Below are 26,082 nucleotides of genomic sequence, written 5' to 3'. Positions count from 1 at the left end.
CTTTTGAAATCCGCTCAAAAGCTTAAGCATCTCAGTCACCTGCTGATTTTATACTGCCCTCTAGTTATTGTTTAGCACTCATTAAATCTTTACAACACAAGGTATATTACCTAACTTAAGGTATACTATACTCATGGAATCAGGTTAGGTTACAAACCTTTTTTATTTTTTTATTTTTTTTTTTTAAATTAGCAACTTTTTAAATATACACTTTGGTCACTAGAAATGAAGGTTTTAAAAGAAACCATTAAAAAAAGTATTACAAGGTTGTGACCCAGAAATGGAAGTCATTTTTGATCTACATAGAAGTAGAGCGTATAAAAAGGATAATTCATGTGCAATGTTTATTGCATTTCAGTTTAATCCTGAGGGCTGGTTCACACCATAAAAACGCACTCCGGATCCGTTTCTGCATGCGCGTTTTTGGATGCGTTCTTGACACATTCTTGTGCATTTTTGGTGCGTTTTCAGATGCATTCCAGGTGCTTTTTTTTTTTCCCCTGGTTTTTTTTTTTTTTTTACTATAATAGGGTCCAGTGCATTTTTGATAAGTTCCAGTTTTTTCAGTGTGTTTTTGATGCATTTTACTGCATTCCAGTACAGTGCAGGTAAAATGCAACATGTTCTACTTTTTTTTTTCTGGAACTGGAAAGCCCTGGAACTGACTGCACTGGTGTGAACTATGCTATTGGAAACCATATAACCTACTTTCCAAGCGTTTTTGATGTAGAAAAAAAAAACCACACTGGCCTGCATGTTGTGTGAACTGGCCCTGACAGCATCGTAAGTACTTGTACACTGACTGCATCTTGATGTGGAACCACAGAAGCCACTTCAACTAAACTCCTGGGTATAAACTCATAAAGAGACACAGAGTCAATATAAGGCCGGCCATACACAGTTCGAATCTCGGCCAGTTCAGCAGGAACCGGACGAGATTCTAACCGGTAACGGACAGGCTGAATGTACAAAGTTGATCAATCACCTTGGGAACAACCTGCCTGCCGGATTCTCTTGCGCTAGCGGCTGCTATAGCTGCTAGTGATAATTACTGTCTTATCTAATCTAGACTTTTAAATGTGGATTGTACTTTGTGGTTTCACTAAAGATTTCTGCCACCAAACAAATCTACATCTGTGTTTGCTAGAAGAGCCTAAAATGGTTGTAAAGTGGCTTTAAAAAATATGTTACACTTCTCTCCTCTGTGCAATACCAAAACCTCCTCTTCTGGGGTCCCCCGCTGGCGCTCTAGGCTCCTCTTCTCGATGCCCCCCAAAGGAAGCTGCTTCCTATGGTGGTGCACCTGCAGGCTTGATCCAGAGCTTGGCTGTGCAAGTCTATTGAAACACACATGGCTCAGTCCGAACCCAAGGGGATGAGGGGGCGATACAACTAGCAGGGCATTTTGTACCTCAACGCAAGGAATGCAGCAAGTTAAAAATGTCTTGCCTGTAAAACCTCTGTAATGCGTGCAGCAAAGTCCAGAATCTAAATGATCAGCAATGACCAGCCGCTCGGGGCACATACTAGTGGCAGCCCTGACCAGCTGCTCACAGCACACTTGAGTCTTAGTCTTTTCTCCCAAGTGCTACAATGCAAGGCTGCAACTTCCTTTTCATTGCTGGAGGATTCTGCCATCAAGCCTATAGGAAACTATATGATACCTCTCAGGGCTTAAAGTGACTGTAAACTTCTAAAATGAAAAATGAATAAAATGAAATCTTTAATAGAGTGTATGCGCCTCAATCCAAAGCTTTCAATGTCATGTCGTTTCCTTCCTCTACAATCTGCATGAGTCACTTCTGACAGGTTATGCTGACATCAAGAGATCCAGCGGGGCGGGGCAGGGGAGGGGGGTTCTAGCACACAGCCTGTGATTGGCAGTCTCAGCTGTGCATGCTTCCATGTGTGTGTGTTGGTTGGGGGGGTATCCATTCGCGCCACTAAGGTCTCAGATTACATTCAGGTCTCTGCTCTATCCCCGCAGCTTGCCTTTTGATGATCAGAAATGCTGTGTAAACTGCATACTGTACTTTAAATGGCTGTGGATAAAGAAGGGCCGCAGGCATACAGGAACAACTTACGTAGGAGGGTTTTTTTAATCCGTGTATCACCTGAGGCTACTCTCTTCACTGGGTATAAGGATTTACAACCACTTTAACTCTTTTGTAGTTTTGTACTGCAATTCTAAAAGGTTCCCTCAACAGTGTCCAAATTGCTAATCACCCCCTGCTGTCTTGTGTCACAGTTCTCTCTACAGTGTCCATGTTCACACTACACACATTGATTCACCATCAATGTTACATACTTTATGAAACCCAATGTCACAGGTGCCTTCACTCATGTCACAGGTCCCTCCATGCAATATGCAGGAGCTTTTTTTTTTTGCATGTTGTTCCACACTCTTGCAACTCTTCACAGTCCACTTTAATCTGTCTCTCCAGCACAGGGATCCTTATTCTTTTTTAGTGCTGTAATTTCTGCTTCCCCTATTGTCCTTCAGCTGCTATAGTGGAGACAATCTCCAAAGCACATTTACAATAGCATAAAATAGTATGGCTAACATTTTCAACCTAAGGCCTCATGTACACTGCTGCTGGTAAATAGACGTTCAGTGGCAGTTGGCTGCTTCTTTCAGCTGCCCCTGAATTCATCCAATGTTATCTTATGTGTACATGTACACAGGCTGATTTAATGTCGTTTTTAGGCAGTTGCCTTTAGAGGCTTTTCTTTGAAGGCAAAAAAAATGAGTTCAGATGCCGAAATTTCCGACGTTTCAGATGCAAAACGCGGCTAAACGCGGTACCCGCGTTTCATTTATAGGAGTTTTTCATTTTTGGCCATTTTGAAAAAAAAAAAATTATTTTTTTTTAAACGCGGAAAAACGCAGCTAAACGCGGCATGTAAACGCTGCAAAACGGACGTTTTAAACGTGGGTTTTTATCGGTTAAGTTAAATCGTTCAGGAGAGGTTGTAAAAACGTCCCGTGTACTTTAAGCCTAACAAAAAAAAAAAAAAGTGTAGACCTTAGGCAGATCTTGAAAATTAGGCACAGAGATAACCACTTCAGCCCCGAAAGAATTTACCCCCTTCCGGACCAGAGCACTTCTTGCGATTCGGCACTGCGTCGCTTTAGCTGACAATTGCGCGTTCGTGCAACGTGGCTCCAAACAAAATTGACGTCCTTTTTTTCCCCACAAATAGACCTTTCTTTTGGTGGTATTTGATCACCTTTGCGGTTTTTATTTTTTGCGCTATAAACAAAAAAATAGTGACAATTTTGAAAAAAAACGCATTATTTTTTACTTTTTGCTATAATAAATATCCCCAAAAAATATTTAAAAAAAACTTTTTTTCCTCAGTTTAGGCAGATACAAATTCTTCTACATATTTTTGGTAAAAAAAAAAAAAAAAAAAATCACAATACGCTTTTATTGATTGGTTTGCGCAAAAGTTATAGCGTCTACAAAATAGGGGATAGTTTTATGGCATTTTTATTGATAATTACATTTTTTTTTACTAGTAATGCCGGCGATCACCGATTTTTATCGTGACTGCGACATTATGGCTGTCACATCGGACAATTTTGACACATTTTTGGGACCATTGGCATTAATAAAGCGATCAATGCTAAAAAAATTGCATTGATTGATGTAAAAATGTCACTGACAGTGAAGGGGTTAACCACTAGGTGGCGCTGTAGGGGTTAAGTGTATCCTAGAGAGTATTTCTAACTGTGCGGGGGAAGGGGCTGTGTGTTACACTACACTGATCGCCGCTCTCGATCACAGGGAGCAGAGATCAGTGACAGTGTCACTAGGCAGAATGGGGAGATGCTTGTTTACATTAGCATCTCCCCGTTCTTCCTCACCGTGAGACGATCGCGGGTATCCCCGCGGACATCGGGTCCGCAGGACCCGCGAACGCGGTCACGGAGCTCCCGGCGGGCGCGCGCGCCTGCGAGCCGCCTCTAAAAGGGCAACGTACAGGTATGTTAATCTGCCTGTACGTGCCCTTCTGCTGCAGTATATCTGCGTGAGGCGGTCAGGAAGCGGTCAACTTAACCATTTCCATACAGGGCATTTTCACCCCCTTCCTGCCCAAGCCAATTTTCAGCTTTCAGCGCTGTCGCACTTTGAATAACAATTGCGCGGTCATACAACACTGTACACATATGACATTTTTATCATTTTTCCCCACTAATAGAGCTTTCTTTTGGTGGTATTTGATCACCTCTGTGGTTTTTATTTCTTGCGCTATAAACAAAACAAGAGTGACAAGTTTGAAAAAAAACACAATATTTTTTACTTTTTGCTATAATAAGTATCCAAATTTTTTCTTTTTTAACAAATTTTTTCCTCAGTTTAGGCCGATACGTATTCTTCTACGTATTTTTGTTAAAAAATATTGCAATAAGCGTATATTTATTGGTTTGCGCAAAAGTTATAGCGTCTACAAAATAAGGGGATAGATTTATAGCATTTTTTTTTTTTTTTTTTTTTTTTTTACTAGTAATGGCGGCGATCTGCGATTTTTATCATGACTGAGATATTGCGGCGGAGATATCGGACACTTTTGACACATTTTTGGGACCATTCACATTAATACCGCGATCCGTGCTATAAAAATGCATTGATTACTGTATAAATGTGACTGGCAATGAAGGGGTTAACCAGGAGGGGACGCTGTAGGGTTAATCATGTTGCTAGGGAGTGATTCCAACTGTGGGGAGAGGGGACTCACAAGGGGAGATCGACTGATGTTCCTCTGTACAAGGAACCCCATCGGTCTCCTCCCATCTGACAGGACATGGATCTGTGTGTTTACACACACAGATCCACGGTCCTGCTCGGTTACCGGGCAATCGCAGGTGCCTGGCAGACATCGCGGCCCCCTGGGGGGCCTGTAAGGGCCGCCGTCATATGACGGTGGGCAGGCAGCAAGTAGTTAAAGAACAGCCCCCAATATTATTAAATTGTAATTATACACAATTTATATAGCGCCAACAGTTTACGCAGCGCTTTACAATGTAGAGGGGGGACAGCACAATTACAGTCCAGTTCAATACAGAAGGGACAGGAAGGCCCTGCTCGTAGAGCTTACATTCTAAAGGGAGGAGGTAGTGGTACAAAAGGTAATAGATGCGGGGAATGATTTGATGGGGGTGGCTCAGGGACAGTTAGGTGAGTGTGGGATAGGCTTCCCTGAATAAGTGCGTTTTCAGGGATCTCCCGAAGGTCGACCGGTTAGGGGCTGATCAGATTTACCGGGGCAGGGAATTCCAGAGGATGGGAGAGTCTCTGGAGAAGTCCTGAAGGCGAGCATGAGAGGAGGTAACAAGGGAGCTAGAGAGCAGGAGGTCCTGGGAGGACCAGAGGGGACGGTTTGGGTGATATCTGCAGATTAGGTTGGTGATGTAGCTGGGGGAGATGTTGTGGTTAGCATTTTGAATTTTATATGGTGGGGTAGGGGAAGCCAGTGAAGGGATTGGCATAGAGGGGCAGCAGTCACAGATCATTTAGTGAGGGGTATTAGTCTAGCAGCAGCATTCATAATAGACTGAAGGGGGGATAGCCTGCGTAAGGGTAGGCCATTAGGGAGAGAGTTGCAGTAGTCAAGGCTGGAAATAATCAAGGAGTGAATAAGTTGCTTTGTGGTGTCATTAGTCAGGAAGGGTCGAATTCTGGAGATGTTGCGGAGGTTAAGGCGGTAGGATTTAGCAAATGATTGGATGTGGGCGCTGAAGGAGAGGTCAGATTTAAGGATTACATCCAGCACCCTGGCATGTGTGGAGGGACCAATGGTTGTGCTGTTAATCTTAATGGTAAAGTCATGGGGGGGAACCGGGAAGAAGGAAATATTACAAGCTCAGTTTTATTAAGATTGAGTTTGAGAAAGTGGTGTGACATCCATACCGATATGTCATTCAGTAAGTTTGAGATCCATGAGGAGATCGAGGGGGTGAGTTGAGGAGAGATAGATCTGGGTGTCATCGGCGTAGAGGTGGTACTGGAAGCCATGGGAGGTTATCAACTGGCCCAGGGAAGAGGTATATAGAGTGAGAATAGGAGGGGCCCAAGGACAGAGCCTTGGGGTACCCCGACAGAGAGAGGGAGGAAGAGGAGCGGAGGATATGGAGTTGTAAGTGACACTGAAAGTGCGCTGAGATAGGTAGGAGAACCAAGATAAAGCAGAATATACAAGTTAGGTCTCTTATCTACACATTGGGGGAGATTTACTAAAAGTGTAGTGTGCATAATCTGGTGCAGTTCTGCATAGGAACCAGTCAGCTTCTGGGTTTAATCGCCAAAGCATAATTGAACAAGAGACCGATTGGTTACTACGCACAACTGCACCAGATTCTGAGTGCCCCAATTTTAATAAATCTCCCCCTTCATCTTCCAAAAATTTAAATAAGTTCTGAGCAGAATGAACATTTCATTAAAAATTATATTAACCTGGTAGACCAGAAACCATCAGTCCAAACTGGAAATACAAAAATGAAAAGTAATACTAATATGATTTCTTGCACAAAAGGTACATCCCAGTAGTGACATGGCCGGACTGAAAATACTAACAGGTAAACCTATGCTTAGGTCTACTAAACTTGAAAAAATGCCAATTGGTGCAGTACATCTGCCCTGTAAGAGGATCTTGAAGGGGTTCAGCATAATCCTTACATGGAATGCAACTGTAAATCCATGCTCAAGCAATTTATCACATAATCCACATAAGAAAAATCAAAGGATTATTCTTTTATTAACCTTAAAAGCTATATATGAGCTTTATTACAAGAATCTTTGGTTAAAAAGCATGCAATTGGACATTAAAATTCCCCTTTGCATCAAGTCAAGAAGACTGTAAAAAAACGACATGCTTTTAAGATTAATTTATAAAGCCCGAAATAACACAAACCGACTGAAAAAAGCAGTCTTTTTTAAATGTCTTACTTATGAAAGGCAGATTACTGCAGATTTATACTTCGTTAAAAAAAATTAAAAAATCAGCTATAGCAGTCAGGTACAGGTAAATTGTCATTAGTGGTAAAGGTATGAGTGTCCATAAAAAAAGCAGCAACACCAATGGTAAATTTAGTCAGCAACTCCTTGTCCTCACTTATCTTGCACTAACTACTAAGCAAAAAAGGGGCATCTAAACAATTTACTCATGAACTGGCTTATGCAATGGCATGCCAAGTGGAACAGTGGCAGAAGAACCAAAGCAGTGCAAAGACTAAACGGGCAGTTCTTGTCTACACATTTAAACCATGCAGGCATGCTCCCAAGCCGGGCTATGTGCATTCATAGACATACAAGACTTGGGGCCCCCCCCAAACACTCCACAGTATTTAACTAAAAGCAGCAGGAGCTGCTGGTGAGGAAAGCGCTGGACGTGAGTGCCAGGCAAAAATTTGGATGGGGAACAAGTAGTGGAGTATTTTTACCTTAATGCAGGAAAATTGAAGTGGTTTTCAAGGCTTCTTACAGCCTATGGATACCATGAAAGTGCAAATTAAAAAATAAAAAACAATGTGTATATCTCTATCTCATACCTCTATCTAGATATATCTATAGATAAATCTTTATTTCTCATCTCTATCTTGAGAAAGATGGACTGAGCTTCATTGAAACATTAAAAATAAACACTGCTGTTTTTGATTTTCCTTTTCTGCAAGACCCGTGAGTGCCTCTAAATTTGTTTTAGATTTTTATGGATTTCTTTGTGTGTGAGCACCTGGGCAATTACTTCAAGCATAGAGTGCTGTGGCAACCCTTGGAAATATAATATACGTCATGACGTACATGCGCACACAATGCCTCAATGAGCCGAGTACAACGTTCCACACACACCTCCAAGTGGCTAAAAGGGAGAATTACCGATCCAAAAGATAGGCTTAACCACTTGCCGACCAGCCGCTGTCATACTGCGGCAGGTCGGCACGATCCCGCGAGCCATCATAGCTATACTTCAGCTCCTTTAAGCGGGATAGCAGGTGCATGCGCCCGCTGCACTCGGGGGGTGCCAATGCTCGTGACGGGCGGTCATAATGACTGGCGGCCACGAGCGATCGTGGGCACGAGAGCCAGAACAGGGACGTGTGTGTGTGTAAACACACAAATCCCTGTTCTGAGAGGAGATGCAGATCGTGAGTTCCTAATAGCTAGGAACCACGATCTGTCATCTCCTATAGTCAGTCCCCTCCTCCTACAGTTAGAAAACACAGTCAGGGAACACAGTTAACCCCTTGATCGCCCCCTAGTGTTAACCCCTTCCCTGCCAGTGACATTTATACAGTAATCAGTACATTTTTATAGCACTGATCGCTCCCAAAAAATGTGTCAAAAGTGTCCGATGTGTCCGCCATAATGTCGCAGTCACAATAAAAAATAAATAATGCCATAAATCTATCCCCTATTTTGTATATGCTATAACTTTTGTGCAAACCAATATACGCTTATTGCGATTTTTATTACCAAAAATATGTAGAACACATATCGGCTTAAAAACTGAGAAAAAAAACTTGCTTTTAAAAAAAAAAAAAAATTGGGGATATTATAGCAAAAAGTACAAAATATTGTGTTTTTTTTTTTTTTTCAAAATTGACACTCTTTTGTTGCTTATAGCCCAAAAAATAAAAACCACAGAGATGATCAATTACCACCAAAACAAAGCTCTATTTGTGGGAAAAAAGGATGTCAATTTTGTTTGGGTACAGTGTCGCACGACCAGGCAATGGTTAAAACGACGCAGTGCCGTATCGCAAAAAGTGCTCTGGTCATTGAGCAGCCAAATCTTCCGGGGCTGAAATTAAAGGGCAACTCCACTTTCATGGAGGAAAAAATAGCAAATAAAGAAAAAATAATATAGCGTGTACAATTGCGATACAAGTCATATTGTAATTGAATGTTATTAAAAATTACCTTTCCTTTTCAATCTTCAGCCGTTGTAATTTTCTATGAATGCAAAGCAATATGGCTACATGGAGTTGTTCTGTACACAGAATGTTTACTGACCACTCCCCAGAAACATTTCCTGCTTGTGCGATAGGCTCGCCAATTTTCCCAAAAGTCTGCCTAAGATACAAGTCAGATTTCAGGCATCTAAAATTATGGAAATGTGGCGCTTGCAAATGTTATTAAACATGTGTGACCAAGTGTAGATGAGTGCAGATGTGAATATACAAAGCAAAAAACATGTAAATAAAGTCCAAATAAATTTGCTGAATGTTCTGATCCGCAAAGGGAAAAAACTTTTGAAGTGCAATGGACCACAGACGCTCCAGGACTTTTCAGGTGCAGAAACGCCACCCCCACATGTGTCCCCACTCACCAGATGGCAATGACCCCCAGCTTTGCAGTCTGGGGGTCACTTCACTTATGTGATGGTATTCAGAGAAGCTCAGGAGTGGTGTTGTGCCTGAAGGTTGCAAACATATTTCGCCAACCTACAGGGCATTATCAAAGACCGCCCTGGTCTTTGATAACGCCCTGTAGGTTGGCGAAATATGTCGACGTATTTCCAGTGCCACTGACGTCATTTCCTGCTCCTTAGAACGCACTTGCTGGTTTCTGGAACGCACGCCGTGAGCAGCGTCCGGATCCATCTCTAATCCCTTTACATGCCTGTTTTTATCAACTATTTTGTAAGTACCCATTTGTATATTGAATAAATCCAAACGGTACTTTTCACTATTAGTTCCATTTTTTTATCCTTTTTTGGTGCCTGGTGATTCTGCTGAGAAATTCCAACAAAAAATCCTTTGAGCTGATGTGCACAACGCCACTCCTGAGCTTCTGTGCTCCATTGCACTTCAAAAGTTTTTTTTGCGGATTAGAACATTTAGCACATTTATTTGGACTTTATTTACATGTTTTTTGCTTTGTATATTCACATCTGCACTCATCTACATTTGGTCACACATGTTTAATAACATTTGCGAGCGCCACAGTTTCATAATTTTACATTTCTAGTGAGTAGCACTGTGTGTGTGGCAGCTGCTTTAGTTTTCTTTTACACTGTTTTTTCACCATTCAGCGCAAGTTTAAATTTTATATTATTCAAGATTTCAGGCATCCCCTGCAAAAAATGTAATTTTTGGTGGGATATTTCCAATAGCAACATGTCCAAAGGGATACAGACCCTCTAGCTTTCCTCATTAGTGTCCTGCAGCTGCCACAGCTGACAGATAATTTTGAAACCACTCCCATTAGACCCACTCAGCACAGAGGCACAGACAAATGCATGGATTTCTTCAGAATAACAAAAAGGAATCTGCAACAAAGGTTGTTATAATCCTTGCAATGTACATAGATCACCCAGAGGGGAATGTTTTTTTTTCTCAACAAAAGGAGTTGCGCTTTAAAGGAGAAGTTTCATCAGAGAGCAGGCTGAAGTCCGCTCTCTGCTAATGTCACAGAAGTCAGTTCAGGCACCGCGACAATGGAGTTTGGATCTGCCAGGTGCCTGGACCAACGCCTGGCTCAGACTCTCAGCGAGCCGCTGAGAGCCTGAGCCAGCTGTCCCCCATCCCTTCCACAGCCCAGCGCTCCACTGAGCATGGAGGAGGCACAGCACAGACCTGTGACTGAGTCTACAGCTCTCTGAGCTGTCAGAACCGAACGATCGGCGGTAGGGCTGCATCTATTATTTTCATAATCGATTAGTTGGCCAATTATGGTTTTGATTAACCCTAACCACTTGACCACTGGGCACTTAAATACCCTTAATAACCAGACCAATTTTCAGCTTTTGGTGCTCTCACATTTTGAATGACAATTACTCAGTCATACAACACTGTATCTATATGAAATTTTTGTCCTTTTTTTCACACAAATAGAGCTTTCTTTTGGTGGTATTTAATCACCGCTGGGTCATTTCTTGAGACCCTAACATGCCAGAAAAGTACAAATAATCCCCCAAATGACCCCTTTTTGGAAAGAAGACATTCCAAGGTATTTAGAAAGATGCATGGTGAGTTTTTTGAAGTTGTCATTTTTTCCCACAATTCTTTGCAAAATCAAGTTTTTTTTTTTCTTTGTTTTTTTCACAAAATTGTCATATTAGCAGGTTATTTCTCACACACAGCATTTGCATACCACAAATTACACCCCAAAACACATTCTGCTATTACTACCGAGTACAGAGATACCACATGTGTGAGACTTTTACACAGCGTGGCCACATACAGAGGCCCAACATGCAGGGGAGCACCTTCAGGCGTTCTGGAGCACCCATGCCAATTCTGACATTTCTCTCCTACATGTAAAAATCATCATTTATTTGCTAGAAAATTACATAGAACCCCAAAACATTATATATGTTTTTTTAGCAAAGACCCTAGAGAATACAATAACGGTCATTGCAACTTTTTATCTTGCACGATATTTGCGCAGCAATTTTTCGAACGCGTTTTTTTGGAAAAAAAACTGTTTTGTGCTTTAAAAAAAAACAAAACAGTAAGGTTAGCCCAATGTTTTTGCATAATATGAGAGATGAAGTTACGCCGAGTAAATAGATACCTAACATGTCACCTTTCAAAATTGCACGCGCTTGTGGAATGGCGCCAAACTTCGCTACTTAAAAATCCCCATAGGCGACGCTTTAAAATTTTTTACTGGTTACAAATTTTGAGTTACAGAGGTCTAGGACCAAAATTATTGCTCTCGCTCTACCGATCGCAGCGATACCACACATGTGTGGTTTAAACACCGTTTTCATATGTGGGCGGGACTTACGTATGCGTTCGCTTCTGCATGCGAGCACACAGAGAGGGGCGCTTTAAAAATTTTTTTTCTTTTTTTATTGTTCATTTTTCTTTATTTTAGTTTGACACTTTTCCAAAAAAATATTTTTTTGATCACTTTTATTCCTATTACAAGGAATGTAAACATCCCTTGTAATAGGAATATGGCATGACAGGTCCTCTTTACAGGGAGATATGGGGTCAATAAGACCCCACATCTCACCTCTAGGCTGTGCCTGAAATAAAAAAAAAAAACGATCCTGGCTTCGATCGTAGCGGTGAATCGGTAGAAGCACCGGAGGGCGGCGGGAGGGGGGGGACGTCCCCTCTCGCCTCCCGTAAGAACGATCAAGCAGTGTAACAGCCGCTATGATCATTCTTATGGTGTAGGGAATCGCCAGGTGAAAAAGCTGATATCTGAATGATGCCTGTAGCTGCAGGCATCATTCAGATATCCCCGCACAAAGTCAAGGACGTCGTATGACGGCAGGCGGGAAGTGGTTAAAACGCTTTTTTTTTTTTTTTAACACAAAGTTGTCCATTTATACAATATTTCTAACACATAGCATGTACATACCAAAAATGACACCCCAAAATATATTCTCCTACTCCTCCTGAGTATGGCGATACTACAGGTGTGAGACTTCCACAGCCTGGCCACATACAGTGGCAGAGTATGGCAGAGTATGGCAGAGTATGGCAGAGTATGGCAGAGTATGGCAGAGTATGGCAGAGTATGGCAGAGTATGGCAGAGTATGGCAGAGTATGGCAGAGTATGGCAGAGTATGGCAGAGTATGGCAGAGTATGGCCGGGTATGGCGGGCCATGGCGGGGCATGGCAGAGTATTGTGGGGCATGGCAGAGTATTGTAGGGTATTGTAGGGTATTGCAGAGGGCATTGCAGAGTATTGTGGGGCATTGCAGAGTATTGTGGGGCATTGCAGAGTAGTGAGGGATGGCTGAGCATGGATGGATGGATGGCTGGATGTCACTGTGCAGCGCTGTTGGCACTACAGATGCAGCCCACAGCGCTGCTACCATCCATCCATCCCCCTCTCCGCTCACAGTGTACCGATCGGTACACAGGAGGGGAGGAGAGGAACTGGTGTCATGACATGACGCCGGTTTGTTTACATGTGCTCGCTCCGTCATTTGACGGAGCGATCACATGGTAAACGGCCGCTATTAGCGGCCATTTACCGAGATCCGTGATGCACCGAGTCCGGTCACGGATGCTCTCGAGTGCGCACCCTAGGGGGCGCGCAAGAGCGGAATTCTGGGAGGACGTCCCTGGACGCCCTCCCAGAGTTAAGCAACCGCCCTGTAGCCTTCATTTGGCTATGGGCTGGTTAAGTGGTTAAAAAAGTGTGATGTAGAATTTAGTTAATATGTAGTGAAGTTAAAAAAAAAAAAAAAAAAAAAAAGCAATGTATTCTTAAATATCTATATGCATTGGTAAATATAAATAACCATCTAAATGGTTAGCGAGCAAAATCTCTAATCCACTCTGAGAATGAATAACAGACAGAAGAGATATACTGTATAAATACTATTAGAGGTTAAACCTGGTAAATATCATCAGACTCAGAGATCTAATTTTTTATTTAAAGAAAAAAAAAAAAAAAAAAAAATTAAAGACTGTTCTGCCGATTTTCAGACAGAACTGTAATATATTATGTATGACTCCCATGTCATAGGCAGGTGGCTTGATACAAGCTGCCTGCTGTCACTTATGCTGGCCATACAAAAACAATGTCTTCCTTTAAAAAAAAAACAAAAAAAACAAAAAAAAAAACAACTTTCATTTTAGGAACGTTCGATTTTCTAATCGTTAGTGGGGTCAAATCAACGTTCATTTTCCACCACAGTTTGAAGGAGCAGAATAGAAAACTTCTTGGTCAAAGGAATTTTCAGACAGTGAATGTGGTTTTCGTTTAACTGACTGTTAAAAAGTAAGTGAAATTTTCAAACGACATTCTTTCATCAAATGTACAAAGATTTTTCGTATGAATATTCTCGTTTGAAAATCGATACGTGTATGGCCAGCATAAGGCTCAGTACACACCTATGCAGTTTGCTTTTGATCTGTTTCTGCAGTGCTTTTTGCTGTGCGTTTTGCTTTCTTTATGCTTTTTTGTGGCCAATTTTTTGTTGGGCAGATTAAAAAAATGCAAATCGCGGCAAAATGCACTACATGCTTGAACCAAAAAAAGCACCGTTTTGCATTGAAAAAAGTCATGGACCCTTTCCAAATAGGCAGCAGCTAAAAAAAAAAAAAAAATAAAATAAAAAAAAAAAAAAGCATAGATGTGAAGGTGTCCAATAGGAGGCCTAAGACGTTTAGTAGCAGCAGCATGCTTTTTTTTGTATCACCCATCATAATAGGGTTAAAAAAACCTTTATAGTACAAAAAGAGCAGATAATCACTACTATAAGGGGTTTATCTAAAGTATACATACACACTATAATATATAATAATAAAATACCCATATATCCTACTTCTGGGTGTATTTAACTAGGAGTCAGACACGAGTCTTTAAAGTGACTTTTTTTTTTTTTTTAACAAACATACATGTCTGACACGTATGGACTATGTACTGGGCTGTATGTGTGCTTCACTGTATTTACTGATATGTAAACAAATAATGCTAACTATTTTCATAATCGATTAACTGTTTCAGCCCTAACTGGCGGTGTTTGATCGCTCAGTTCTCAGTGCAGAGGCACTGGAAGACAGATGCAGCATCCACCTAGGCAAGTATGAATCTGCAAAAAAGCCCAAACCCATACTTCTCTTTTAACCCTGAGGCACAAAGAATGGAGAAAAGCCGAAACATAGGAACCAATAAACACCAGACACTGGTACCTAAAGTGTGTACCATACATTAAACACCCCAAAAGTACCCAAACCAATACAGAGATATATATATATATATATATATATATATATATATATAAAAAAAAAAAAACGCTGTTGGCTACATAGATAAGATTCCAAAGAAATTTTATTTATATTTTTTGACAGTTGACATCCTTCTGTGAAGAGCAGGATACAAGGAATGGTGGGTGTAATGTAAGATGAAATGGTGGGCACCAGACATTTTTTGAACGCAAAGAGATTTATTGTCTCTTGAACAGAACTGGGGGAGAGAGGGTTATGGCCAGGACACCCCTAGACCCCTTTCACACTGGGGCCGCTTTGCAGGCGCTACGGCGCTAAAAGTAGCGCCTACAAAGCGCCCTGAAAGAGCCGCTCCTGTCTCTTCAGTGTGAAAGCCTGAGGGCTTTCACACTGTAGCGGTGCTCTGGCAGGACAGTAAAAAAAAAGTCCTGCTAGCAGCATCTTTGGAGCGGTGAAGGAGCCGTGTGTATACCGCTCTTGCCCATTGAAATCAATGGCGCGGCAAAGCTATACTGCCGGCAAAGCCCGCTTCGCGGGTGGTTTTAACCCTTTTTCGGACGCTAGCAGGGGTTAAAAGCGCCCTGCTAGAATACCCACCCGCAAATACGATGGTAAAGCACTGCTAAAAACCGCCGACGCCCCAGTGTGAAAGGGGCCTTAAGGAGATGCAATGATAATTGGCAGACTCTGAGACTTCTAAAGAAAGACCGCTATACAGGTTAAGGCCTCCAGCCGGACACCACTTCTGTATAGGTAGGCCCACTGTCTCCAATGGTAACAATCTTGTAGCAATTAACGGTAGTTGTATTCAACCAATGGCAACACAAATAGTGTTCCACATTTACTCACTGCGGATCTTCACTCAATGAACTCCCAGTCTTTCACTAGACTTCGGATCCAATAGCCACTACATCCCCTGAGCTCCTCCACTTCTAGCACTCAATATCTTCGTCAAGCATCACCCCCACTTCCCTGCTGGGTCCCTGGCTTGGCACTCACAGATACTCTTCAAGCGTCAACTCTGCTGTCCCGCTAAGTCCCTGGCTTGGCACTCGCTGAAGCTTTCCCACTTCTTCACCGTCCCCGGCTGGTGAGAAGACTGCTCTGGTACTGGCTTCAGCTTACTCACAGTGGTCCCTGGTAACAAGGTGGATGGTCCCTTAGTGGCGACAGCTTCCCCTTCTACCTCTGAGCACAGCTGGTTCCCCGTCCTGCTGAACCACTACTTCTGGTTGGACTACAAGCCAGTAGTCCCAACAATACACTGCTTCACCTGCTCCTGGATAGGCCTCAGGCAGCCTAGCAGCCAGGTGTCCCTGGGATAGGCTTCAGGCTTCCGGCCTAGCAGCCCGGGGCAACATAACACACGTCCACCCAGACAGCCATCCAGGAGGCACAGATACCGATCACCTGACTCCACCCATATAAACAGGCTCTCCCAGCAGGCCAAGGAACCAAAGAAAATCCCTGCTAATTGGCAGAGACACCCCATCCATTCATGTCTGAGCCTGCAAAATCCTGTCTTATCTAATGTCACTAGCATAGTGCCACCTAGTGACAGAAGAGAAATGGTGCAACAAGTCCAAATTTAGAGAGTAGGGATGAGCCGAACACCCCCCTGTTCGGTTCGCACCAGAACATGCGAACAGGAAAAAAGTTCGTTCGAACACGCGAACACCGTTAAAGTCTATGGGACACGAACATGAATAATCAAAAGTGCTAATTTTAAAGGCTAATATGCAAGTTATTGTCATAAAAAGTGTTTGGGGACCTGGGTCCTGCCCCAGGGGACATGGATCAATGCAAAAAAAACTTTTAAAAACGGCCGTTTTTTCAGGAGCAGTGATTTTAATAATGCTTAAAGTCAAACAATAAAAGTGTAATATCCCTTTAAATTTCGTACCTGGGAGGTGTCTATAGTATGCCTGTAAAGGGGCGCATGTTTCCTGTGTTTAGAACAGTCTGACAGCAAAATGACATTTTGAAGGAAAAAACTCATTTAAAACTACCCGCGGCTATTGCATTGCCGACAATACACATAGAAGTTCATTGATAAAAACGCATGGGAATTCCCCAAAGGGGAACCCCGAACCAAAATTTAAAAAAAAAAATGACGTGGGAGTCCCCCTAAATTCCCCTTCAGGTCTGGTATGGATATTAAGGGGAACCCCGGCCAAAATGTAAAAAAAAAAAAAAAAGACGTGGGGTTCCTCATGCCATGGGTGCGGAGCGGCCCGAGGAGAAGAAGATAGAAGACGCCGCGGAGGAGATGCTGGACGAGAACGCCGGAGGAAGAACCAGAAGAGCCAGAAGAACCAGAAGAACCAGAAGATGAAGGAAGATAGAAGAAAGAAGTATTTAAATAAAGGAATTGTCAAAAACTGTCTCTTGTCATTTTTAACATTTTTGACAGTTTTTTAGTGAAATGGTAGGGGTACTTTTGTACCCCCTTACCATGTCACACAGGGGGGGGGGGGGCCGGGATCTGGGGGTCCCCTTGTTAAAGGGGGCTTCCAGATTCCGATAAGCCCCCCGCCCGCAGACCCCCACAACCACCGGCCAGGGTTGTGGGGATGAGGCCCTTGTCCTCATCAACATGGGGACAAGGTGTTTTGGGGGGCTACCCCAAAGCACCCTCCCAATGTTGAGGGCATGTGGCCTGGTACGGTTCAGGAGGGGCGGGGGGCCGCACTCTCGTCCCCCCCCTCTTTTCCTGCGGCCTGCCAGGTTGCGTGCTCGGATAAGGGTCTGGTATGGATTATTGGGGGGACCCCACGCCGTTTTTTTTTTTTTTTTTTGGCGCGGGGTTCCCCTTAAAATCCATACCAGACCTGAAGGGTCTGGTATGGAATTTAGGGGGAACCCCACGTCATTTTTTTTTTTAATTTTGGTTCGGGGTTCCCCTTTGGGGAATTCCCATGCCGTTTTTATCAATGAACTTCTATGTGTATTGTCGGCAATGCAATAGCCGCGGGTAGTTTTAAATGAGTTTTTTCCTTCAAAATGTCATTTTGCTGTCAGACTGTTCTAAACACAGGAAACATGCGCCCCTTTACAGGCATACTATAGACACCCCCCAGGTACGAAATTTAAAGGGATATTACACTTTTATTGTTTGACTTTAAGCATTATTAAAATCACTGCTCCTGAAAAAACGGCCGTTTTTAAAACTTTTTTTTGCATTGATCCATGTCCCCTGGGGCAGGACCTGGGTCCCCAAACACTTTTTATGACAATAACTTGCATATTAGCCTTTAAAATTAGCACTTTTGATTTCTCCCATAGACTTTTAAAGGGTGTTCCGCGGCATTCGAATTTGCCGCGAACACCCCAAATTGTTCGCTGTTCGGCGAACTTGCGAACAGCCAATGTTCGAGTCGAACATGAGTTCGACTCGAACTCGAAGCTCATCCCTATTAGAGAGAAGTCAATTGATCTAACAATTGACCAAGGCAACTATTGCCTGGCAACTAAATTTGATGGCAACCCCGCCTAAACATTAGGGTGCTACACTATTTAGAATAATAAGCTGTCAGGTTAGTAAATATTCCCAAACTGGGTCTCTTTTACGGCCTGCTGCCATTTTGCTCCTCAATGGAGGAATAAAGCACTTCAAGCTACAGTATCTCACAAAAGTGAATACACCCCTCACATTTTTGTAAATACTTTATTATACCTTTTAATGTGACAGCACTGAAGAAATGACACTTTGCTACAATGTAAAGTAGTGAGTGTACAGCTTGTATAACAGTGTAAATTTTCTGTCCCCTCAAAATAACAACACGCAGCCATTAATGCCTAAACCGCTGGCAACAAAAGTGAGTACACCCCTAAGTGAAAATGTCCAAATTGGGCCCAATTATCCATTTTCCCTCCCCGGTGTCATATGACTCGTTAGTGTTACAAGATCTTAGGTGTGAATGGGGAGCAGGTGTGTTAAATTTGGTCATCGCTCTCACTCTTTCAGACCCCTTTCACACTGAGGCGCTTTTCAGGAGTTTTACCGCTAAAAATAGCGCCTCTCATGCCTCCCCAGTATGAAAGCCCGAGTGCTTTTACACTAGGTCAGTGCTCTTGCGGGACAGGAAAAAAAAAAGTCTTGCAAGCAGCATCTTTGGGGCGGTTTGGGAGTGGTGTATACACCTCTCCCAAAACACCCTGCCCATTGAAATGAATGGGCAGTGCCGCTGAAGCACCTGCAAAGTGCTTCAGCAGCGCCGCAACATGAGCGCTTTTAACCCTTTCTTCAGTCGCTAGCGGGGGTTAAAAGCGTCCCGCAAGTGGCCGAAAATCGCCGCTAAAACTAGCAGCGCTTTACTGCTAACGGACCCCCGCCCCAGTGTGAAAGTAGCCTCACTGGTCACTGGAAGTTCAACACGCACCTCATGGCAAAGAACTCAAATGCCCCGTACACACGGTCGGACATTGGTGTCCTTTTATGAAACTGAGATCAGCCGCGATCCCGAGTCTCACCGCTGATCTCAGCTCATTACCAGTTTATGAAACTGAGATAATCAGTGGAGAACATGTTCTCCGCTGATTATCTCAGCACAGTGAGAATTTGTAACTGACTTCACAGAAACAGCCAGTTTATGAAGGTGCGATCTCAGCACCTCACTGGCGATCTGTGAGAGAATTCTCACTTTCTGATTCACCATTTCAGAAGTGGAGAATCAGAGTGAGAAGCCTGAAACTGGCTGATATTCTGGAGAAAGCAAGAAGTCTTTTGACTTCTTTCACCAAACAGCCAGAGCACACCTTCCCCACCATTACACACCCCAAAACCAGCAGGATAGGAATTTATAGTGTATGTATGTATGTGTATATATATATATACACACACATATACAAACACACATACACACATATACATATATATATATATACATATATATATATATACATATATATATATATATATATATATATATATATATATATATATATATATATATATATATATATATATATATATATATATATACACACACACACACATATTTTTTTTTTTTTTTAGATGTTCACGTCTCTGGCTGGGTTCACACTTGTGCGATGCGTGAACCAGCGTGATTCTTGTGCGGGTTTTCACATCGCACCTACATTGACATCTGCGCACCACTGCGGGTGTCGATGTAAAGTTAATGACACCCCCAGATCATTTCACAGATCGCAGTGCGAACTAAGTAATGATGCAGGAATCGGATCGCATGGGTGTTCACACCCATGCGATCCGATTCCAGTGCGGACCAAATAAAGGGTCCTGTACCATTTTGGTGCAAATGCAAAATGATTTAGGGCCAGTTCCCACTGCTGCGGTGTCCGAGATCGGATGTGATTCGCACCGCACTGCAGTGCAAAATCACATCCGATCTCTGTGCGATGCGATTTCAGCCATACAGATAGTATTGCTAAATTTGCATTGCCCTCAGACCAAACTCTTACAGGACCCTTTTTTTGGTCCACAGCAGAATCGGATCGCATGGGTGTTCACACCCATGCGATTCGATTACTGTCCGTGTTTGCAGATCGCACTGCGATATGCGAACTGATTTGGGGGTGTTGTTAACTTTTAGGCCCAGTTCACACTTGTGCGATGCCGGACATCGCACAGGCATCGCATGTTATTCGCAGCACACTGCCATTCACATTACACGCGATGTCTGTGCGGTGTGATATCAGCTGTACAGATAGTATGGCTGATATTGCACCGCATTCGGTGCAAACACGCACAGGACCCTTTTTTCTGTTCGGACCAGAATCGGATCGCATGTGTGTTCACACATATGCGATCCGATTCATGTCCGAACTGTCAGTTCACAGTGCGATATGCAAGCTGATCTGGGGGTGTCGTTAACAATGTATTGACACTCCCCAGCGATTCGTATATGGCAGTGTGAACAGACATGCGAACCCGCAGTGGATTCGCAGTGTTCTCGCATCGCACCAGTTTATCAATTTTTATGTTTATCTATAATGAAATATATTTTAATTTATTAATAAATATTTATACTTGTATACTTTATTAAAATTATTTTTTTAATGATTATAAATGTATTTTGCATTTATATGAATGGTGTATAGCTGCATTACATATGTGCATTACATTCATTTACTATACACCATTCACATTTAAATAGGGACATGTATGATCTTTAAATATTGATAAAAACAATGTTTTTTTTATAATTAGGTTAATGTATATTGTGTAGGGGGAATTTAACTTTATTATTTTATTAATATGTTGGGGAATAATGTGTGCTGATTTGTGTTAAACTTTTGTATTTTATGGTTCCTCATACTGTAATCCCGCTATATCACGCGAGATTATAGTGAGAGGAGCTATTCTCAGGAGTTCCCGGCGTTTGTAGATCGCTCCTCAACTCAACATGAGAAGCGATCTACACACTTTCATAAACAGGCACTCAGAGGAGAGCGATCTCCTCTGAGAATGCCTGAGAACTGAAAAGCGGTATTTTACCGCACTTTCATAAAAGGACACCATTGATCGGACATTCCGACAACAAAATCCTAGGATTTTTTTCGACGGATGTTGGCTCAAACTTGTCTTGCATACACACGGTCACATAAAGTTGTCGGAAAATCCGATCATTCTGAACGCAGTGACGTAAAACACGTACGTTGGGACTATAAATGGGGCAGTTGCCAATAGCTTTCATCTCTTTATTTATTCTGCGCATGCGTGGTACTTTGTGCGTCGGATTTGTGTACACATGATCGGAAATTCCGACAACGGATTTTGTTGGCGGAAAATGTTATAGCCTGCTCTCAATCTTTGTTTGTCAGAAAATCCGATGGAAAATGTGTGATGGAGCCTACACACAGTCGGAATTTCCGACAACAAGGTCCTATCACACATTTCCTGTCGGAAAATCCGACCGTGTGTACGGGGCATAAGGATCTGGGGGGGGAATGTTGCTCTACATAAAGATGGCCTAGGCTATAAGTTTGCTAAGACCCTGAAACTGAGCTGCAGCACGGTGGTCAAGACCATACAGCAGTTTAACAGAAAGGGTTCCACTCACAACAGGCCTCGCAGCTAATCGCACTGTACAAATGCAGCTGATCGCAGTGCCTGGTGTCTTGAATTTCACAGGAAAAAAAACATGCTTTTAACTGCGGCAGAATAGTCGTCCGTGTGAAAGGCGCCTAACAGTTCCAAAGCTATGTCAATTAACCCCTTCCACAGTGAGTATAACAAGGATGCTTTACTGCATATACAGACTGATTTTACTGTTGTGGGTTTAGTAACACTTTAATGATTTCAAAATCACTTTCATCTACTGTTTGTCCATCCTACGCATATATTGTTCTATCCCCAGTCTCTTGGGGCTGGGGCCTCCCCACCCGCTTTATGCTTGTGTGGTTACATCTTGAATGCATACCTCCATTTGTGTAGAGCCTCCCTCCCTGTTCCCCCTCCATGGCCGAGATTCCTTCCTCTTGCTCCTTATATACTCCTGTTTTCTTGCTAGTGATCCACGAACTTGATCCTTATGTGCAAAAAAAATAAAAAAAGGTGTGTGACTAGTTGATCAACCATCAATTCCAAAACGTCATACCAAAACCTCACTTGTGTATCCTTGCCCCCCCGTCCTCCAACTACAGATTCAGCAACAGACATGCAATGCCCTTCCTTTGTGGAATACTGGAGTTACATGTTTGGCTACCAAATAGGACAACCTTAATCTTTTTATACGCTTTACCGGTTTCAATTTGCCCTCTTTTTTGCTCAGAATGTCTTTAAAGTGCAAGTTCACCTATACAAAAAAAATCTGTAAGGTGAACTTACACAGGACCCCCTCCTCACACCCCCCCTCAGTCTCCTGACCTGGCGTGCTACAATCTCCCATTCTGAGCCCTGCTATAGCCTCGTCATGGGTCTGGGGCTTAGAAAACCCCGCAGCTTTCACTCTTCTTCCCAGCTGACAGGACAGCCTACGTGGGTTCTGTTTGGTCCACGCCGACCAATTAGAATGCTCCTAAACGTACCTGACGGGCTAGATTTTGGAGATTAAGCTGCAGGGATTTCTAAGCCCCGGACCGGTGACGCGGCTCAGAACGGGAGATCCAGGTCAGTGGGACTGGGGGGGAGGGGGTCCTGTGTAAGTTCACCTTACAGATTTTTCTGTAAAAGTGAACTTACCCTTTAAGGTTTCAATGGAGTTGTTGCTCATCACATTCAATCAATACAGAGATCATTTTGTGTGAACAAGTCTGTAGATTTTGCTCCCATTTTAACTTAATTTGTCATGTCCCTAATAAAGATTGGCTCGGGTGCAGGGGCAGCCTGACAACTCTTGGGGCCCCCGGGCAATAAGAAAACATGGGGACCCATGTGTCCCCGCCCACACTTAAGCCACACCCACACAAAGCCCCACCTACAGGTTACACTGCCCACATTACATGCGTTCCTCAGAATTCCTCTACACTATGTTGAAAATAAATATTTATTATAGAGAATAAAGAAAAATAAACTTACATTAAAGAAAGTGCAACAATGGTACAATTCCAAAATTAAGGTTCTCATAAATTAACACAATATAACAGCTGCAACAAATGCCTTCTTAAGCTGAACAGTTTAATAAAAATTATATACAAAAAATAAAAAGCTCTGACCAGCATGTTACAAAATTATGGCCCTAGAATTGCTCTCATTCCCGACGATATCATACCTGTCTGGTGCTATTATTGTTTACATACATGTGCTCATCCTACATAACACTTTTTATATAGAGCATGTGCAGGGGTCATTGGTGTGCTTTACATTTTTTGTTAAATAATTTTTATTTATTTACTTTATATCATTTTCACTGACCACCAAAGTAAGGGGCATTCTCCCATCGACTACCATTGTAAGAAGCATTCTTCCTACAGCCCACCAATGTAAGGGACATTTCTCTCACTGACCACCTCTGTAAGGGACATTCCTCTCACTGACCACCTCTGTAAGGGACATTCCTCTCACTGACCACCTATGTAAGGGACATTCCTCTCACTGAGCTATGTAAGGGATATTCCTCTCACTGAGCTCCTATGTAAGGGACATTCCTCTCACTGAGCTATGTAAGGGATATTCCTCTCACTGAGCTCCTATGTAAGGGACATTCCTCTCACTGAGCTCCTATGTAAGGGACATTCCTCTCACTGAGCTCCTATGTAAGGGACATTCCTCTCACTGAGCTCCTATGTAAGGGACATTCCTCTGACTGAGCTCCTATGTAAGGGACATTCCTCTGACTGAGCTCCTATGTAAGGGACATTCCTCTCACTGAGCTCCTATGTAAGGGACATTCCTCTCACTGAGCTCCTATGTAAGGGACATTCCTCTCACTGAGCTCCTATGTAAGGGACATTCCTCTCACTGAGCTCCTATGTAAGGGACATTCCTCTGACTGAGCTCCTATGTAAGGGACATTCCTCTGACTGAGCTCCTATGTAAGGGACATTCCTCTCACTGAGCTCCTATGTAAGGGACATTCCTCTCACTGACCTCCTATGTAAGGGACATTCCTCTCACTGACCACCTATGTAAGGGACATTCCTCTCACTGACCACCTATGTAAGGGACATTCCTCTCACTGACAACCTATGTAAGGGACATTCCTCTCACTGACCACCTATAAAAGGGACATTCCTCTCACTGACCACCCATGTAAGGGACATTCCTCTCACTGACCACCTATGTAAGGGACATTCTTCCTGCCAAAGTATACAGATGTCAGTGGTAGGGAAAAGCACTCTGTGCACAGATAGTGGTGTTATATATAGGGAATAGCACTATGTGCTATTCCCTAAAAAGAAAACACTGGTATCTGTACACTGAGTGGCAGATATCAGTTTGCACCTGGTAGATAGGCACTGGGCAAGAAGGAAGGAGCACTTAGTCAGCATGGCTGGTAATTCTGATCCCCGCTGAGCAGGAAAATGACAGGTCCGTCGCTGCACACTATGCAGCGACCGAAACGTCAGAGCGCTGCTCTCCCCTATGGGGGATCAGATGACGACGGACCGTAGAGTCCGTCGTCACCCGATCCGATCACGGATGGAAAAGTAGGTTTTTCCCCCGTTACACTTTTTCGGATCGGAGCGGGTCGGATGTCAGCGGACATGTCACCGCTGACATCCGACACTCCATAGATGTCCATGGAGGGTCTGTTCAGGGTCGCCTAAAAAACTGACAGGCGGACCTGAACGGACAGTCCATGTGAAAGTGGCCTTAAAGGGGTTGTAAAGGTAAAAATTTTTTCACCTTAATGCATTCTATGCATTAAGGTGAAAAAACTTCTGACAATACCGCCGCCCCCAGCCCCCCCGTTTTACTTACCTGACGCCTCAAAAGTCAGCTTCGCGTTCCCGACATCTATTCCTCCGCTCACCCTGGCCGCTGATTGGCTACAGTGGATGGATTGGAAGCAGCGCAGCCATTGGCTCGCGCTGCTGTCAATCACATCCAATGACGCTGCGCGCTGGGGGGCGGGGCCGAGTGATACAGTGAGCGGCTATAGCCGCCGGCTGTATCACGGGAGCGCGCCCGCAAGCACTAACCACCATGCGAGGGAGCTCGCATTAAGGTGGTTAAATGCTTGCGGGGAGGAGCTGAAACAGCCGCCGAGGGACCCCAGAAGACCAGGTTCGGGGCCACTCTGTGCAGAACGAGCTGCACAGTGAAGGCAAGTATAACATGTTTGTTATTTTAAAAAAAAAAAAAAAAAAAAAAAAAAAAAAAAAAAAATTTACCTTTACAACCCCTTTAAGCAAAAAAATCTACGGAAAATTATATAGTGTGTATCCAGCTTTAGAATTTCCTGGGTGAAATTAGGCTTTGCCCAGGTTAAAGACTTGGGTAATCAGTTTGTCCAATCCTAGAGCCAGTAAGACTGTAGTGTAACGGAGGAAAAACCTACTTTTCCATCCGTTTTCGGATCGGGTGACGACGGACTCTACGGTCCGTCGTCATCCGATCCCCCAGTGTGCAGCGACGGACCTGTCATTTTCCTGCTCAGTCCGTCGTCACCCGATCCGATAACGGATGGAAAAGTAGGTTTTTCCTCTGTTACACTACAGTCTTACTGGCTCTAGGATTGGACAAACTGATTACCCAAGTCTTTAATTAACCTGGGCAAAGCCTAATTTCACCCTGGAAATTCTAAAGCTGGATACACACTATATAATTTTCCGTAGATTTTTTTGCTTAAGGCCTCTTTCACATGGACTGTCCGTTCAGGTCCGCCTGTCAGTTTTTTAGGCGGACCTGAACAGACCCTCCATAGACATCTATGGAGCGTCGGATGTCAGCGGTGACATGTCCACTGACATCCGACCCGCTCCGATCCGAAAAAGTGTAACGGAGGAAAAACCTACTTTTCCATCCGTTTTCGGATCGGATCGGGTGACGACGGACTCTACGGTCCGTCG

At 43.3% G+C, this 26,082-nt stretch overlaps 1 protein-coding gene across 8 annotated transcripts in view; it reads right to left on the bottom strand.

Annotated features, from left to right (window-relative positions):
• The window catches only part of PALS2 (protein associated with LIN7 2, MAGUK p55 family member), a 387,134-nt gene that overhangs the window by 289,827 nt on the left and 71,225 nt on the right, over positions 1-26,082 (bottom strand). For 5 of the 8 annotated variants that reach the window (XM_073630119.1, XM_073630115.1, XM_073630112.1 and 2 more), the window contains one exon: positions 22,050-22,157. The exons of the other annotated variants lie outside the window; for them this stretch is intronic. In XM_073630119.1, the coding sequence (XP_073486220.1) occupies positions 22,050-22,089 (40 nt within the window). In that variant the 5' untranslated portion in view covers positions 22,090-22,157. The remainder of the gene's footprint in view (positions 1-22,049; positions 22,158-26,082) is intronic. 8 annotated transcript variants of the gene reach the window in all.

This window comes from Aquarana catesbeiana, linkage group LG05 (genome assembly GCF_042186555.1).
Source record: "Aquarana catesbeiana isolate 2022-GZ linkage group LG05, ASM4218655v1, whole genome shotgun sequence".
NCBI classification, from domain to species: domain Eukaryota; kingdom Metazoa; phylum Chordata; class Amphibia; order Anura; family Ranidae; genus Aquarana; species Aquarana catesbeiana.
This window is presented reverse-complemented; position numbering and strand designations above follow the sequence as displayed.